Source organism: Saccopteryx leptura, chromosome 1 (assembly GCF_036850995.1).
Source record: "Saccopteryx leptura isolate mSacLep1 chromosome 1, mSacLep1_pri_phased_curated, whole genome shotgun sequence".
Lineage (NCBI taxonomy): Eukaryota > Metazoa > Chordata > Mammalia > Chiroptera > Emballonuridae > Saccopteryx > Saccopteryx leptura.
In genome coordinates this window covers 294,215,724-294,227,366 of record NC_089503.1, presented here as the reverse complement: position 1 = coordinate 294,227,366, position 11,643 = coordinate 294,215,724, and the positions used below count along the sequence as shown (strand labels likewise).

Below are 11,643 nucleotides of genomic sequence, written 5' to 3'. Positions count from 1 at the left end.
TCTAAGAACAGAGGGTTAATCTTATGTAGAGGCAGAGAGAGAGATATCTTCTTATTGAACTAACTAGAGTATCTTAAACCTGTTATCAAGAGAAGTCTACAAGGGAGTCCCTGTAATGACTATTTTACCTAGCAGTTAATAGTCAAACACTAGCTTGACTAGGCAGTGGCACAGTGGATAGAGCAGTGTTTCCCAACCTTTTTTGTGCCATGCCCCACCTTAACCTTTCTAAAATTTTTATGTCCCTCCCTATGTAACATACATAATTTTTAACATTAAAAAATTGATTTGTTCACTTAATAAACATAAATGATAGGTTCTAGGAAGAAATCACTATGAAATTGTTAACAAAACACAGTAAGTAAAATTTCAAAACATATAATGAAAAACAGAAATTTAAATTCCAAATAATTTTAACAGATTTTTCTATATTAATTTATCATTTTAATTTAGTGTGATCCTTGCGCTTGATGCTTGCTGCACAGAGATTTTATATTAGGTTCCAATTTGGTTAGCTTTAGTCTCAAGTCTCCACGTTGTGTTATATCCAGCCGATTTCTTTTTTTTACCAGTAAATAATTTACAGCACTAAATCCACATTCAGCTAAAAATGAAGATGGAAATGGTAGCAATAGTTTTCTTGCACATTTGGTTGAATTTGGGTATTTGATTTCTGTTTCCTCACAAAGCCATGCCATCCCTCCTTTGATATTAAATAAAGCTTTAACTGACTCATCACTTTGCAATTCTGCGAGTTCTTCTTGATACTGCATATTTGATATATCAGACAAATCCACTAACAATGGCTGCATCATCCATGTTGGGAAATCAATTTGTTTTAAATCAGAAAATCTTTCTTTTAAATCAGCCGATAGAATATTCAAATGATTGACAATAACAAGTAAAGTGGTATCAGTTACTTCACAGTTTTGAAGCCAATGAAAGTTTTTTTTGTTTTGTTTTTGTTTGTTTGTTTTGTATTTTTCTGAAGCTGGAAATGGGGATAGTCAGACTCCCGCATGCGCCTGACCGGGATCCACCCGGCACGCCCACCAGGGGCGACGCTCTGCCCACCAGGGGGCGATGCTCTGCCCCTCTGGGGTGTCGCTCTGCCGCGACCAGAGCCACTCTAGTGCCTGGGGCAGAGGCCAAGGAGCCATCCCCAGCGCCCGGGTCATCTTTGCTCCAATGGAGCCTTGGCTGCGGGAGGGGAAGAGAGAGACAGAGAGGAAGGAGGGGGGTGGTGGAGAAGCAAATGGGCGCTTCTCCTATGTGCCCTGGCCGGGAATCGAACCCGGGTCCCCCGCATGCCAGGCCGACGCTCTACCGCTGAGCCAACCGGCCAGGGCCTGTTTAAAGTTTTTGATGTTAATATGTTTCTGACATAACTCAATATTGGTAATGAAACCAAATATCTTTGCTTTTGCATCGACAAGAGTTTTATTTGTTCCTTGAAGTTGCTTATTTAATATATTTAGTTTTTCAAAGATATCGGCTAAATAACTCACAAATGCTTTACCATCTATTGTTAACAGATACTTTATTTCAGGTTTGTCACTTAAAAAATCACTAAGAGTATCAAACAGTTCCATAAATCTTTTCAAACAGTTTCCTTTAGATAGCCATCTGACTTCAGTATGAAGTAAAAGTCTCACATGGTCTTCATTTTGTTCTTCACAAAATAGCTTGAAAAGACGCTCACATTTGGCACTAGCTTTAATAGCATTAACACACTTTATTACTGTATGTAATACTTCATTCAGAACAGGCGAGATGTTTTTAGCTACCAAGTTTTCCCTATGAATAACACAATGCACAAGAATCATTTCTGGATTCGCATCTTTCATCAATTTTAAGCAGCCATTTTTCTTGCCCATCATATTGGGAGCACCATCTGCAGCACAAGATGTTATATTTTTCATTGGTATATCATTGACATCTAAGTAGTTTTTTAGCTTATATATATCTTTGGAGGTAGTGGTGCTTTCTAATCTTTTACAGAACAACATTTCTTCAGCAAAATGTCCTTTATCAATATATCTTACGTAAGTTATCAATACTGCCTCACTGTCTCTCAAAGTTGATTCATCCATTTGCAAGGAGAATTTTCTTGTTTTCAGCTTTTCAATAAATTGTTTTTCAATATCCTCACTCATTTCGTCTATTCTTCTGCTAACAGAATTGTTACTGAGTGGCATAGCTTAATTTACATCTTTGTCATCTTTTTCAAGAACCATTTTAAGAAATGCTGATATTGACGGTTTTATTAAATTCTCTCCTATAGTGTGATTTTCTCCAGTTTTAGCGATGAATAAAGAAATTTGATAACTAGCCTCAAGAACACGATTATTAGTTGAAGTATGAGCAGTAAATAGAGACTTTAATGTTGTTCTTTTTTCAAAATTTTTCTTTAAAGTTTTAAAGTAACTCAAATCTGAATTAATATGAGCACTATGTTTCACCTTCAAATGCGCCTCAAGATGACCTCGTTTCATTGATTTGTTGGTCAAGCATTGCTGGCATAAAAGACAAAAAGGAATCCGTTCATCGTGAACAGTGGGTATGAAACCAAATTTTAAATATTCCTCCGAATATTGACGAGTTTTTTTCTTGCTTGCACCACTCATTTTACTATGGGCTATAATAAAAATAAGATCAATTAAAAACTAATATTAAAATATGTGTTAAAATATATTCAATGTGACAGAGTAAACGTATACTAAAAATTCATATTTATTTAAATGTATATAACACATTTACTACACTACCACCGCAAATCAAAAGGTATCTATATTTTTTCCACTTGACAAAATTTTCTGGAAAGTTATGCTTCTAAAATTAAAATTGTCGTGCATGCACTATTATAGCCCCAACAATATTTATAAAATATTAGTGTTTTCTAGCCCCGATGCAAGAAGTACTTAATAAAGAGTTTAATATTGATAAAAATAAAATCAAATACTTACCAATTATATCTATACAATATATATATGTATATTTATTAAATCAACGAGCTTTTACAACAGTTTTGACTGACACTTATTTCAAATTAACACCAACTGAATGATGATGTGAAACACTACAGAAGTTGCGATGGGCCAATTAGGTGAGAATAACTGCGTTGTTTAGTGAGTTTTTAAAACATCCAGGGTTCCCCGCAGCAGATGGCACACTCCGCGGTGAACCCAGGACGAAGTTTACTTGACGACGCCAATCACCCAGTTGATATTTTGGTCTCGTCAAACGAAATTATACTTAATAATTATTTACCGCAATTATTTAAGAATTGCATTTTTTGTTAAATTTGGCACCGATATCTAGCATTGCATTTAAATGGCCCGGGGCGAAAGAGTTAAAGTCGTGTCGAGTCCATTTTCAAATTGCCTCCCTTAACTATCGAATTGCCCCCCTGTGGGGCGTGGGCCCCACGTTGGGAAACACCGGGATAGAGCGTCGGGCTGGGACGCGGAGGACCCACAAGACCCCGAGGTCACCCGCTTGAGCGCGGGCTCATCTGGTTTGAGCAAGGCTCACCAGCTTGGACCCAAGATCACTGACTCGAGCAAGGGGTCACTCACTCTGCTGTAGCTCCCGGGTCAAAGCACATATGAGAAAGCAATCAATGAACAACTAAGGTGGCCCAATGAAAAACTAATAATTGATGCTTCTCATCTCTCTCCCTTCCTGTCTGTCTGTCCCTAACAATCTCTCTCTGACTCTCTGTCTCTGTAAAAAAAAAAAAAAGCCTGACCAGGCAGTGGCGCAGTGGATAGAGCGTTGGACTGGGATGCCGAGGACCCAGGTTCAGGACCCTGAGGTCGCCAACTTGAGCGCGGGCTCATCTGGCTTGAGCAAAAATAAATTTAAAAAAATGCTCACCAGCTTAGACCCAAGGTCGCTGGCTCAAGCAAGTGGTTACTTGGTCTGCTGAAGGCCTGCGGTCAGAGCACATATGAGAAAGCAATCAATGAACAACTAAAGTGTCCAATGAAAAACTGATGATTGATGCTTCTCATCTCTCTCCGTTCCTGTCTGTCTGTCCCTGTCTATCCCTCTCTCTGACTCTCTCTCTCTGTCCCTATAAAGAAAAAAAAAAAAGTCAACACTAAATTCAAATTATATAGTAGTATGACCTTTAGTATTATAATTTGAATTTTCTTTTTTTATTAAATAAATTTGACATGTATCATTGTATATCAGGTGTTCAATCTGTTACTTTGACATATTTATATACTGTAGTGTAATATGATTGCTGTTGTAGCAGTATTTACCATGTTACATAATTATAATACAATATTTTTGTCTAGACTCATTATACTGTGCATTAGATCTCTATGGCTTATTTACTACTTGTTACAAGTTTGTACCCTTAAACACTATCACTCTTATCCCCCATTCCTCATACCCTGCTCACCACCATTTTACTGTTTTTTACAGATTTGACTTTTTAAAATTCCATACAAACAATATCATAACAATACTTGTCTTTGCATTTGACTTATCCCATTAGTATAATGTACCCAAGGTCTATCTATGTCTATCCTCCTTTCGCATGGCTGAATATATTCCATCGTGTGTATGTACAACATCTTTCTTATCTATTCATCTATTAATGGAGATCTGGGGTTCTTTTTGTACCTTGGTTAATATGCAATAAACACAGGAGTGCATATATATACATAAAAAACAAAGAATGATTAAGAGCAGGAGTTACTGCAAATACTTTATCTCACATGATATTCACAACTAAATATCTATTAAACCATATTCAAGAACCTAGTGATATAAAGTTTTGGCAGTTTTCAAGAAACATTGGTGAAACCAAAAATAAATCTCAAGGTATCAGTTAAAATCTCTGTGCACCCACTCTTGCAATTAGCACTGTGTTAGGTGCTTAAGGACAAGTAGTTAGACACAGTATATTTCAAAAATATATATTTAAGACTTATCATTCACAGAGTTTTGGCAGAGTTGTACATATTTTGAGGTTTCTACTGCTGAGAAGTTTGAGGTTTGTGTTGTCTTTCTTTCAGTCCCAACAGCTCCGTTTTGAGCTCTCCAGGCTTTGGTGGAATTTCAGGTATTGTCTATTAAAAAAAAAAATGCCAGTGCCTTTTAGACTATAATTAAATATGACCTGAAAGAATTCAAAGCAAGTAAAGAGTTAAAAAGAAGAAAAGTATCTTGCTACTTTTCTTTATTATAAGAACCAATGATTGATCTAAATCCCCTTCCAGCCCTGTATTAATGACTCTACCATCCATGCTATATCTTAAGTTCCACAGGACTCACAGAGTGAGAATCGGCATCACTATCAACTGACAGATCATTAATTTGAATAAAGCTTTCCATGTTTGGAAATTTATTCCTGCACCACTGACTGACTCTCCATCATGCATAAAACAGCAAAAAAATATAAAACTGCCTTCAGGAAATGCCTGAGAAGGTGACTTTTCTTTGATAACCACTTTAGTGAGATAATAATTCACATACCACATACCATTCACCTATTTAAAGTATAAATTTGCCTGACCAGGCAGTGGCGCAGGGGATAGAGCATCGAACTGGGATGCTGAGGACCCAGGTTTGAGACCCCGAGGTTGCCAGCTTGAGCATGGGCTCATCTGGTTTGAGCAAAAGCTCACCAGCTTGGAACCAAGGTCGCTGGTTTGAGCAAGGGGTTACTCGGTCTGCTGAAGGCCCGCGGTCAAGGCACATATGAGAAGGCAATCAATGAACAACTAAGGTGTCGCAACAAAAAACTGATGATTGATGCTTCTCATCTCTCTCTGTTCCTGTCTGTCCCTATCTATCCCTCTCTCTGACTCTCTCTGTCCTGTAAAAAACAACAACAACACACAAATAAAGTATAAATTTAATGGCCTTTAGTATATTCATAAAGTTGTGCATCCATCAGTGTGATTTATTTTAGAACAGCACGGCCAAGAGAAACTTCATACCCATCACCAGTCACTCCTATTTCCACACAACCTGCCCACTTCCAAGCCACCGCCCTAGATGACCCTTAATCTACTTTTTATCTCAATAGATTTGTCTATTCTGGACAGTTATATAAATGGGATTATACAATATGGAGTCTTTTGTGACTAGTTTCTTTCACTTAGCATGTTTTTAAGGTTTATCCATGTTGTCACATGTAAGTATTCCATTTCCTTTTTAGGAACAAATAATAGTCCATTATAGGGATATACCACCTTTTATATGTTCATTTATCAGTTGATGGACAATTTGACTTGTTTCCACTTTTTGGCCCTTATAAATAATACTTTTATGAATATTTATGTACAAGTTTTTGTGTGGACATATGTTTTCACTTCTCTTGGGTCTAAACCTAGAAACAGAATAGCTGGGTCATATGGTAACTCTGTATTTAACTGTTTGAGGAACAGCCAAACTTTTCTACAGCAGCTACACCCTTTCACATTGCTAACAGCACTGTATGAGGGTTTCTGTTCCTCCACATTTTCACCAACATCTGTCCTTAGCTATTTTTGTTTTTGTTTATTTTTAATTAATAGCTACCATAGTGATTATAAAGTGGTACCTTACTGTGGCACAGTTCTTTTGTGTAGCTTACATTCTAGTGGAGGAAACAAAAAACAAATAGAGACAAAGTAATAATTGCAAACAATTATTTTGAAGCTGTCCAATGGACCCTCATTGCTGCAGGAGATACTATTAGAAGACAGACTTGAAGTTTTGGAGAAGGAAACCAAGACAAGATCTGGGAGAAAAGCATTCCAAAAACAGAAAAAGCATGGCCTTGAGAAGGAAATAGGCTTGATGAGTGAGAAACAGCAAGGAAGTTGGTGTGGCTGCAACAGAGGTAACAGGAAGAAATGATATGAGGTAAGGCCAGTGGCAAGCAGGTGCAGACTGTGTAAGACCTTAAGACTGTGTGATTTCTGCCTAAGTCTATGTAAGAGTAGCCCATGGCACTGCTCTAAATGCAATTGAATGTCATCATAAATTTTTAGGCTCAAAGCAGATGTAGTCCTGATTTCATTTTAAGATCACTTTTGCTGCTGTAGGGAAAATGGGGTAGTCCAAGAGTTAGGAACGAGGACCCTCTTGCACTTACCAGGTCCGGCCGGTAGTACCTGTGCACCACTTGGGACCCCGCGAACATGGCAAGAAGGCTAGCTGCGACCATCTTCGTGTAGGTGGTCCAGGTCACGCCCGCGGGCATGATGAGCCGGCTGGCTGGGCGCGGAGGAAGCAGGCGGTGTTTGAAGGTTTCCAGCTCACAACTAAACCAGGCTGGGAAACAATTGGGGGAGGGGGGTCAGAATACCTGTGTTCTCTCCCACCCCGGCAGCCCGGTATATGCAACCAAAAGGGCGCAAAGAGGGCGCGGTCCCCTCCAGGCCTGAGACCAGCCTTCAAAGGTTTCTCAGCGTCCAGGTTGGGCCTTCAGAATTTAAAGGCAGCTCAGTGCCCCTTTAAACTCTCGGAGAACTGCTGACCATACTCCCGCTGGCTCCACAGGCGCCCAGGGCGACCTGTCCCGCAGAGAGCCTGCGCACTCGACCGCGGGCAGAACGCAGGCAGGAGGCGCAGCAGACTGCCAGTGGACAGAGAGGGAATTACAGCGCCAGGGACCCGCGGGACGCGAAAGAGGAGGCAGTACTGCGCGTCATGGGACTTAGGGCTGGAACCAGAACTTTTTAAAAACCGATTCCCAAACCTTTCCCAGACCAGGGTTTTGTCTCCCTTATAACTCTCCCTATAGTATGATTTCCCTAGCAGATGTCTATCCTTGGGCTCCGCTCTGGCTAGATTATTTTTCGCTGATTGACTTATTTTAAAGAGAGAGGAGAGAGAGACACATCAATTTGTTGTTCCGCCTATTTATGCATTCATAGGTTGTCTCCTGTCTGTGCCCTGACCAGGGATGGAACCTATACTGTTGGTGCAGAGGGCTGATGCTCTAAACAACAGCAGCCCTGCCATGGCCTGGCCAGATTATTGCATCATTTGTCCTTTGGCATACACAAATTGCTTGTGTTAACTACCTTTTACAAGCGTGTGGAGACTTGTGAGGTGAGGTCACTGTGGACTGAGTGAAGTTTAAAGCACTCTGTCCTTGTGCCGGCATCCTTTGATACCTGAAGCAGTGCACTGACACAGCTATACCCTGTGCTATGGTGCTACTGGTAAAGAGGTGCTTGAAGTCAACAACAGTTAATTACGCATTTTTAGTTTGTACTTTGGTTATGGATTGATTTTTATTAAGCAAAAGGTTAATGCAAGACAATTCTGAAGGATTATGGTTGTGTGTATACGATAAATATGACAAACTCACTTTTAAACACTTAAGGAGGTATGGAGGTATATTTGACATATTTAAAGCATACGATTTGATGTTTGACATACATGTATACCTGTGTAACCATTCTTACTATCAAAATGATATCTCTCACACCCAAAAAGTTTCTTTGTGCCTCTAATTCCTCCCCAGAGCCTGCCTCCCTGGCAACCACTGTAAGCAAGCTTACTAGGTTCTTGAAAGGGAGAGGAAGATTGGGAGGAAAAGGGAAACAAGGGGAAGTAACTTGGCCCTTCATTTGTTGTCCCATCATACAAGGTCTCTTTGAAGTTAAGACATATTTGGCAAAGATTGGAGATTTCTCCTAGGTTTCCCCCAGCAATGCTCACAGCAGAACAAGTTTGTCTTCCAGACAGATTCGGAGTGGTAAGAGAGACCCTGATGGGCTAGGAGCCACTTTGGTGATTGCTTCACCACTCTTAAGTTCAATGTCCTGTTCCCCAACAACTCTCCCAATCAACTCTTCATAAAACAGAACTAAGCAGAGGCCCCTGATCTGCTGAGGTTATGAGCTGGCACACCCAGGAGGCACAGCAACCACAGTGAGACAGATCCTGGCTGCTCAAGGGTAACTCTTTCTTTTTCTTTTTTCTTTTTTTAAGGGTAACTCTTTCTAAATGAAAACCTTACTCAAGTTTGCAGCTCTTTACACATACGACCAGTCACCAGAATTCTCTCTGATATCAGCGAGGCAAGCCACTTCCTTTAAAACTTTTCTAGACTGTGATCCTAGGTTGTTAAAAAAAAAAAAAGAACAGGGAAGGAGGATATGCTGCTGTTCATTAACTTAACAACTATTCCATAGATACTGTTTTGTACTGGTCTTAGCCTATCAACAACCGAAGTTGTGACTGAACCAAACCTTATGGTTCTTACGATGGCAACATACCCTTCAGCAATAACCATCAGGAAATTTTGAAAAGATCCAAGTTTATTATGTAGAAGAACTAAAAATTACACAGCGTACCTGGGGCCTAAAAGTGAGGTTGCAGGTAGAGAAAGCAAGCACATTCATGTGCCTAGGCCTGTGGTTTTGCTTTTATTGGAGTCAACATGGGGGCCTACGGTTTCAGAGTTCACTCTTTATCAGTGAATTTAAAACAAAAGAGTGAAAATTTAAAACACAGGGAAAAAACAACAAGTAGCCCAAACGGTCATTTATTGAAATCAACCAAGATTCCTAAAACAAAGGAGCCTCAGTTGGGGGAGACAGCACGGTTCTTTGGGTTTTTTTTGTGTGTTTGTGTGTGAATGTGTATATTCTGGATAGCCAGTTTATAAAGTCGATGCCTCTTTAAAATTAATGCCTGGGAATTAAAGCTTAAGTCAGGTACTTGTATTACAAGAAGAGCCCTGGTGGGGTGGTTCAGTGGATAAAACCCCCTCCCAGCTCACCAAGGTCACCAGTTTGATCCCTGGTCAGGGCATGTAAGAAAAGCAGTCAAGGAGTATAGAACTAAATGAAATTAAGTAGAACAGTGAGTCGATGCTTCTTTCTCTCTCTCTCCCTCTCCCCCCCCCCCCATTGATGGGGGAAATTTTTTCATTATAAAAAGAAGAAAAAAACAAGTGTGAAGGTTTATGTATATCTACCATGAGTCAGGTTCTGAGTTGTACCTACTAAGGGTCACAGTATTTGTAAAAGTTCTGAAGTGTTTAAAAATACTGTTTTAAATAACTAACATAATATAAATTAATCATTCTGTATTTACTCGTGAAAGCCCTTTCCTAGAGCCCAGAATGAAGAAACCGCATGAAACACAGAGCCACAGTCATCTGCTAGCCTGCATGTTACATTAGTGAGAAATAAACCTTTGTTGCTGTAAACCACTGGGTTTTTGGAGTCATCTGTTACCACAGCTTAAGTAGGAAAAAGTAACTGATACAGCAGCCATGTTTTCATTATGCAAACCAGAGAAAATAAAAAGGTATGTCCATTAAGAGTTACTTAAGTCCCTGTACAAACACCAGTGACAACTTGAAAACTAATGAGGCAAAAACTACCTGCTTAAGAGCCACTGAGAAAAAGGCAGGGGTAGTCTGGAAGGTTATAAAGATGCCTGAATGACATCTACTATCATAGACTTCAAACATTAATATTTTTACATATCCAAAGTAAAGCAGACAATGATTTCTGTAAAGTTTTACATATTACAAAGCAGTTTTACAATCACCTCAATTTACAGATTAGGAAACTGAGGCCCAAGATGGTATAGTGTGGCTTGAACTCCCATATTTTTTTTGATGCCATAGACTCTTCTCCATCACGGTTTATAATTAATACAAAAGTTTTTAATCAGGATGAAATTTTAGGTCCAAAGGCCTGAATAATCCTTATTGCTAAGCATAACAGCCACACCTACACAGCGTCCTCATTCATCCCCACCAACCGCCAATCACTCGCCCACCACCCAGCAGCTGGAGGGAGACGAGAGTTTACGTCAGCAGAGCGCTCCTCCTCCCACCTTTTCTGTCCTCCGCCCTTCCCGAAAGGCCAAGCGGCAAGCAGAGGTACCGAGATGGAAACAGACCTGATTGGGCTGCCCCGCCACACGTGACGCCCACAAGCCTCGGGATTTGGCTCCGAACAAACAGAAGGGCCCCGCGAATTGGGGGGGCCTCACTAGAAGGAGGGGGAACCCAGAACCGTGGGGGTGGAGCTTGAGCGTTAGTTGCTGCCCCAGTTCTGCCAGCAATTGTGTCCAAGTCTCTGGTTATTGTCCGACCGCTGTACGTAGGCCAGGATAGTACAGCGACCAGTCGCTCGCATGCCAGGCAGGAACAGACGTTCGCGCGAGCAGCAGCCGGTAATGGAAGCGGAAAACGCCGGCAGGTAAGGCCGGGCGGAGCGCCGCCCCTCCCCCCGCGCACCTCGCGGCGGGGCTGGCCAGCGGGCGCGCGCACGCACGCAGGGGTCTTGAAGGGCCGGCCCCAGTACAAAGGCCGGGACCGCGCGTGCGCACTGGCGATCTGCTGTGGCCCTCCTCAACCGGTCGGGTCAGACGCAGAGTTTCGAGCACTTGGACCCCTCTTCTGTCACTTCCGGTGTCTAGCTGGCTTTGAAATGCTTTAGTAAGCACCCAGCAGTCGCCTGTTAACATTTTTGGTTGCCACTCTTGGCTGCCCCTCATTATCATGCAAAGAGCTGAAAACATGGATTATCACTGTAACCCTTCACGAGTTTTCATTTTAGAGTTAGGTTTATTGTGTTTACTAAAAGCAACGTTAGGGGCCACAATGTAGGCAGCATTGCTATCCTAGAGCTCTTGAATTCTGAGACTCTGAATAACACT

At 41.0% G+C, this 11,643-nt stretch overlaps 2 protein-coding genes across 7 annotated transcripts in view; one reads left to right on the top strand and one right to left on the bottom strand.

Annotated features, from left to right (window-relative positions):
* Window positions 1-4,918: 4,918 nt before the first annotated feature.
* Window positions 4,919-10,990, bottom strand: UQCC6 (ubiquinol-cytochrome c reductase complex assembly factor 6). 4 transcript variants are annotated; one of them, XM_066356406.1, is made up of 3 exons: window positions 10,882-10,990; window positions 7,103-7,281; window positions 4,919-5,087 (listed from the first exon to the last, which is right to left on the bottom strand). In XM_066356406.1, exons 2-3 carry the CDS (start codon window positions 7,208-7,210, stop codon window positions 4,992-4,994), a joined length of 204 nt encoding a protein of 67 aa, XP_066212503.1. In that variant the 5' UTR covers window positions 7,211-7,281; window positions 10,882-10,990; the 3' UTR covers window positions 4,919-4,991. The 4 variants fall into 4 exon arrangements, with proteins under 4 accessions (XP_066212503.1, XP_066212486.1, XP_066212496.1 ...); XM_066356389.1 differs by lacking the exon at window positions 10,882-10,990 and adding an exon at window positions 10,791-10,807; XM_066356399.1 differs by lacking the exon at window positions 10,882-10,990 and adding an exon at window positions 7,316-7,614 and having other exon boundaries at window positions 7,103-7,224.
* A 60-nt stretch (window positions 10,991-11,050) lies between these two features.
* The window catches only part of TDG (thymine DNA glycosylase), a 30,671-nt gene continuing 30,078 nt past the window's right edge, over window positions 11,051-11,643 (top strand). For 2 of the 3 annotated variants that reach the window (XM_066356340.1, XM_066356322.1), the window contains exon 1: window positions 11,061-11,183. Coding sequence is in view for 1 of the 3 variants with exons in the window: in XM_066356350.1 (XP_066212447.1) it covers window positions 11,119-11,183 (65 nt within the window). In the remaining 2 variants the exon portion in view is untranslated. Of the gene's footprint in view, window positions 11,184-11,643 lie in introns of all 3 variants that reach the window. The other variant, XM_066356350.1, reaches the window with a different exon arrangement.